The 6404-nt window shown below is 37.9% G+C and overlaps 1 protein-coding gene across 1 annotated transcript; it reads right to left on the bottom strand.

Annotated features, from left to right (window-relative positions):
* Nucleotides 1–1421: 1421 nt before the first annotated feature.
* LOC120766239 (aminopeptidase N-like) lies at nucleotides 1422–5575 on the bottom strand. Its single transcript, XM_040091621.1, has 6 exons — nucleotides 4970–5575; nucleotides 4751–4906; nucleotides 4218–4692; nucleotides 3905–4143; nucleotides 1869–3105; nucleotides 1422–1771 (listed from the first exon to the last, which is right to left on the bottom strand). The coding sequence occupies exons 1-6, from the start codon at nucleotides 5527–5529 to the stop codon at nucleotides 1544–1546; spliced, it is 2895 nt and encodes a 964-aa protein (XP_039947555.1). The 5' UTR covers nucleotides 5530–5575; the 3' UTR covers nucleotides 1422–1543.
* Nucleotides 5576–6404: the final 829 nt, after the last annotated feature.

The following is a 6404-nucleotide window of genomic DNA, read 5'->3' as shown; positions in this document are numbered from 1 at the left end:
TCTGGTGAACAGACGCTGAACCGAACCATTGTTTTGATTATAAAATTGCACGATCTGCAATTGTTGTTCCGTAGCAAGTACTTATTTTTATTATGAAACGCTGAACCAACTTGAGTATAAATCAAGTAACAACTTTCGAAAAGACCAACCACGAAAAAAATATTGGCTCATTGAAAAAGAAATACCCGGCCACGAAATTTGTGAGATTTATATTTTCTGAAAATGTGTGTTGCTACGCCCATTTGAGTCTGCTTCGACATATTTATCGCTATATTTAATATAACTGAACGTCAATGTTAGAAAGTTAGCGCCCGTTGGGGCGTGGATTAGATCAAAATTATTAGCGTCAAACAAGTCGCTTTGATTTTTAAAATAAATATTCTCAAAGCTCTTATGGCATATCAAGATATGTCAAATCTAACTGAGGGTATCGCCAGTTACACAGACATAAGGTCTCCTAAAGTCACTTAGTTGTGTTAAACGGAAGATTTTGATAAATATAACTTAATATTTTTATCCATTAGTATTAGGTCTCACAAAAAACCGTTAAATGAGCACATTGCGTAGGTATAAAAGTGTTAAAAAAGTTTGATAAGCTTGAGATATCCTGAGATAAACGCTTAGAAAAATTAATAGAACTGCCTGTTACTAAATTTATTTTTGTTTACTTTGAAAAGTACTGACTTATCGAACTCCCCTAGTGTTTATAAACTATAAGCGGAAAGATAGTCTTAACCTTCATAAATCGTCAAAAAGAACACAATCTCATAAATTTAAGGTTGTAATAAAAACTAAACGAAATATCGAATACAAATGAATTTACAATTATCACGAGTTCATTATTAGATTTTTAATGCTCTAGATAGGGTTCTTAGTTATTACGAATTTAGTTGATAAGAATTGAATATTTATTACCAAATTTATAATAATAATTATTGAAAGTAGTGTCGTCAGCTCTACAGGCTAACAGTGAACTGCAAATATTGCGTGTGTGTACTCTGTGGCCGTCGTAAAACAATAAATGATTTTTATAGTGTCATTTGGTAGGCCAATAAATTTTGTTTAATTTTTTGTTTTTGTATTATTTCTGCCAAGTTAATGAGAGTACATATTATCATTCATTGATAAGACATTTTATGGTAACCGTTAGTTGTAAATTGTGTGGCGTGTGAGGTTTCACGTGTGTTGCTACAAAGAATGCTGCATCATTTACGAGCATTAATGAACTTTGACGAGCAGTTCTCACGCTTAATTTGATCATTTATTATTAGTATATGTACGTTTATAATATGACAATATTTGTTTATGAAGCGTACGACTGACTTTGCAGCGACTTTTCAACCAATAAGATATTTATTTCTAACGTAGGATTCACCTAAGCCACTCTAGCATACTTAAAGTTAAAAAAAATGTTTTGTGTGTAAAAATTTATTTATTATTATTTAATATCTTATTTACAAACTAGTTTCAATCAGACAAATTCTGTTCCAAGAGTTGCCAATTATGCACAAATCTACATATTTCAAGTTATTAAACTAACATTTTAAAAATAACGTGCCAACACAACGGTGAACGCTGTGAACAGCGTTGCCAATGATGCGCTGAGCGTCGCGCTGCCAGATTTAACGACATTGGCATTCACCCAGGACATAATCGGAGCACGATTGTTGTTCAACCAGTCGAAATTAGTCTGCACGCGAGCCTTGACGACATCCTCCAAATTGGATTGCACCTTATTGCTGCCCTTAACCTTATCCACCAAGGCGAAATACTAAAAAAAAAATAAAATAATTATTTATTGATAATTCCATGTAATTTTAGTATTTTTCAATATATATATATATTTTATTTGGCCAATTCATACTCACTTTGGCTTGCTGTTCCTCATTGACCACGTATGCGGCCATGCCTACCATAGCTGTATTGAGTGGATTCTCACCGCCGAAACCTGACGTCAAATTGCCGTAAGCCTCCCAATTTTCGCTGAGAAAATCAATGCTTACACTAAGTCCAACACTGCTGGCCGAATATGCTGCACTAAGTATTGTGATGCGCTCTTGTACACGCCACCCGGCGGACTCATCAATTGAGCTCTCCACGAAGCTTTTCAATTGTGATTCGGTTGTCGAGCAACCCAACGATGTGATGAGCGTACGACGCAATGCCTGATCATCGGAATCCATTAATCGATTATAGACGAAATTGAATTCGGCATCGCCGGATTGCTTTAGACCGTTACAATAGATTTGCAGTTGTAGATTTGGTTCGATTGCAATATTATTATTAACGAATTCTTTCAATTTGTTATTGGTCTCTTGAAGACAGCTCTCAATGCCAGCCATACAGGCAAGATTAATGGCGATATTACGTATGGATTTAGTGAGATGATGTTCGCCGCTTACGTCATTGATACCCAATTTTTCATAGATATTCGAAACCAATTCACCAATAAATAATTGGAAATTTTTATAATCCGCATCACCATTCAGGTAAGTATTGAAAGTAACAATTACGGAGTAGACTGTTGTCCATGGCGCATATTGATCTTCATTCGGCAGGTATTGTAGTAAATTCAAGAAGATATCCTGGCTAAGGCGTCCAGTCGAACTGAACTTGTAGGCATCAAAAATAAGCTGTGCACGATTACGTGGATCGAATTTGAAAGTTTGTGTTTGTAGCGCTTCACTAAGTAGTTTCCAATTTTGTTCATCATAATTGATGCGATAAAAACCGGTAGATTGTTTGTTCAGTAGCAGCCAGTCATCGGCTGCCAAATCATTGTCTTGGATTGCGATCTCTTTGATATTCAATAAGAAATGCGAAGCGGTGGTATTACGATGATCCGGATTCGCTTTGTGTGCATAGTTAAAGGGTATGTACCAAGTTTGATCCGATTTGGTGTTCGTATCGTCGTAGAAGGCTTCCTGCTGTACGGTGAACGATTTGTTGTTGTAATTACGTGTAACGGTCAGCAGCGGATAGGTGGATTGACGAGACCAACTACCAAACATATTTTGCATTGTGGCTGGAATCGGTACGTTATTGGCACCGGCTGCAATGCCGAGCGATTCGAAAAGTTGCTCCTCATCAGCGGCACTGAATTGGCTGTTAAATAATGAGTATTATATACAATATAAGGAGTTTGTTTTACATATTTATATTATTATTATGAAATCAACAAATAAAAATGTGTTTAAAAGATCGTGGAATCTCAAACTTAAAAAAAACTATGGGGGAAACTATGTATAGTCATCATTCGACTGTACTGGATAAAGAAGTTTTTTTGAGAGTTCAATTTCTAAGTAAAACCGTTTTTCGAAAGTAAATTCGAAAATTGAAATTTTTGATCGTTTATAGCAGCAGAATATTCAATCGGATAAAAATCCGGGTCTGTCGGGGTTATGTAGACACGACTGTCGCGGGAACGAATGGTCGTTGTAGTATCGACATAGTTGTTGTCGTTGTTCTAACGGGTACCTAGCCTCCGTTAGGATGGTAAGTGTTAGACAAGTTGTCGTCCATGTCATCTAACGGAAGGTCCAAGAAACGAGACTCATTGCACGCCAATTCCCACAACAGCCGTTTCTACGCACCGGAATTGACCCGGATTTTATTCGGCTAAGCGCTGTTATTTCGGTAATCTAACCACGTTTAGATCGGTAAGTTTTAGTATCGATATAGTCGCTTCTTCTGGCTGCTGCTGTCTTTTCAAGAATTTAATATGTGAAATTAGTAATCCGCACGTGAGTAACTCACTTAAGTTTTATAACTTGCAGGTATTCTTTTGATTTCTGATTATATGGTACCAGTCTGTTATTTGTACCAGTTGTATGTTCGATACGCAGTTTCCGATTATGCGATGTAGCTAGATATTTATAGTAAACATTTTACAGTTCATACTTACTTTGAGGTCAAATAGAGATTCAAGCCTTGACGGAAAACATTCTTAGGGAACGCGCTTTGCCACATATACAGTACGGAACCAGCTTTCGAGTATGAAATAGAATCGTAGCGGCTGGAAATTTCTGCTGGTGTTTGCACATAATGCGACATTGGAGGCATTTGACCCGTACCATCGGAGGTTAGTGCACGTTGATAGTCGCCAGTAAGGAACATTTGATACACATCCCATTCTGGGTAAGCCTAACGAGTAGAAGTAAAATTAAGCACGCTTAGAGTAATGCTACGTGAATTCTATCTGAAATGTTTGCGCTTACCTCGTCTGTTGCCTGCCAGGAGAACAATGTGGCAAAACCTTCTTTAAGCCAAAGATATGTCCACCACTTGATGGCTACCAAATTGCCAAACCACTGATGACAGTATTCGTGCGCAACAATGGTTGCGATATTGGTTTGTGTACTCGTGGTCGAGTTCTCGGTATTGTACAACATATACTCTTCGCGATATGTAGCCAAACCCCAGTTTTCCATAGCACCAGCAGCGAAATCGGGCACACCAACTTGATAGATTTTCGGCAGTGCGAATTGCACATCGTAGTATTCCTCAAGACGACGCAGCAGCAATAAACCAGATACCAAAGCGAACTCTTGTTCATCCACAGTGCCGGGACGTGTGTAAATGCGTTGTGCACGCGCATTTAAGACACCTTCCGTATACTCAAAGTCGGACACAATGAACGCGACCAAATAAGACGGCATATTTACAGTTTTTTCAAAGACGGAATAGCCAGGCCTTGCGAAATAAAGAGGATATTATAGTTATGCTAAATATGCGACCAAAAATTACTTACGTGCTGAGAGTTTCGTCCAATGGCATGTTGGATATAGCATTATAAGAAGGATCATGATGAAGAATAATGCTGAATGTGGCACGTTTGGCTGGCTCATCGTAGCATGGGAAGGCGTGACGTGCATCGGTCGACTCGAATTGTGTGGTTGCCAAATAACTGTGTAAATTCGAGGTGATCAGCTGGCATGAATAAAATGAAATATTTAACATGGCCACTTACCGTTCCTGGCCCTGGAGACTAGTATAGGTTGACAGGTAGAACCCAGCATTGTCCTCACGCAATTCACCCGTGTAGCTAATGGTTAAGTTCCAATTGCTGCCTTTGGTGAAGGTGAGTGTTTGATTGGCTGGCGTCAGACTCAGAAATTCGCGTTCTTCTTCATACGAAATATTTAAAGTTTCCTCAGTGGGATCGACTAGATCAGTATTTTTTATGGTCACTTTAACAATGCTCAATTGTCGTTGATGCAAAACGATTGTCGTTGTATCTTCGATCACTTTAATAACAATATTAACTGTGCCCTGGAAAGCCTTCGTGCCATTATGCACATTTGTCGTCAGTTCAACATCGTAGTGCACGGGTTCGGTGGTGTTTGGTAGCCGATAATCGAGATCAGCTCTCGGTGAACCACTGGTGCCGATTCTACCATTTATCAAACGCGCTGAAGGACTCTCATCGCCTATTGGCGGCAAACTGTACACACCCGCTTCACAATGTCCAATAAGGGCCAATGTGGCCAAAAGGACTATAACACACACTTGCAACTTGCTGCAAAACATTTCGCGATCTTTGCAGCCGCAGCTCAATTAACGAAATGCTGCGCATGGTTGAGAGCTATAGACTTTTAAAAGCTTGCTGTTGACTTCGGACTTCTTATCTTTCTGTAGGAATAATACGTGTATGTCAGTATATATGAACAATTTATGACTAGCGATCCGATAATGTATCTAATGGACTTCTGATTGGACGACACACTACTAGAACATGCTTATAAAGGCTCATTTAAACTAATCTATGATGTAGAAACAATGTGTTAACAAGCGTTCTAAGTAATCTACTACTACCAATGCATACTCAAGTACTCATTTGCCTTATGTACATAGCAATTTGGAGTGGCCGTTTGAGAGGCGTCAAATTTTAGTATTTTTATTGCTGTAGATTTTTTTTGTCTTTTTATCTATATGACATACATTTTACTGTTATGACACTCGCACTATTGCAAATAACGTTCATTCACATTTGCAGAAGTGTTTAGTTCAATTGTGTCATGAAAGGCTTATTTATTTGATATAGACTCGTCGAAATAATTATATTTGTATCACAAGCACAAATGAAAAATAAGTAGATACGTATCTACATATGTATATGAAGATACACTTGAGACACTAACCAACTTTTAGTCTCCGTCATTGTTGAGAAATCACTTTAGCTGCGTTTAGTCCTGGAATGACCATTTCTTAACAATCAAATACTTATGTATTTGTTAATCGCTTCCACTTATGTATTGCTAAGCTCTTTAACGCGTTGGTTTTATCATAATTGGTTAAACTTGACCGTTGAAATTTGTTTCACTGATTCCTAGAGATAGGATTTGAAGAGAAAAACTTCAAAACTTTTTCATGCCTGCTAGCGGTACTAATTAAATTTAGCTGCT

The sequence above is a fragment of the Bactrocera tryoni genome, chromosome 1 (genome assembly GCF_016617805.1).
Source record: "Bactrocera tryoni isolate S06 chromosome 1, CSIRO_BtryS06_freeze2, whole genome shotgun sequence".
NCBI lineage: Eukaryota > Metazoa > Arthropoda > Insecta > Diptera > Tephritidae > Bactrocera > Bactrocera tryoni.
Note: the sequence above shows the minus strand (reverse complement) of the source record. Positions and strands in the feature narration are given on the sequence as shown.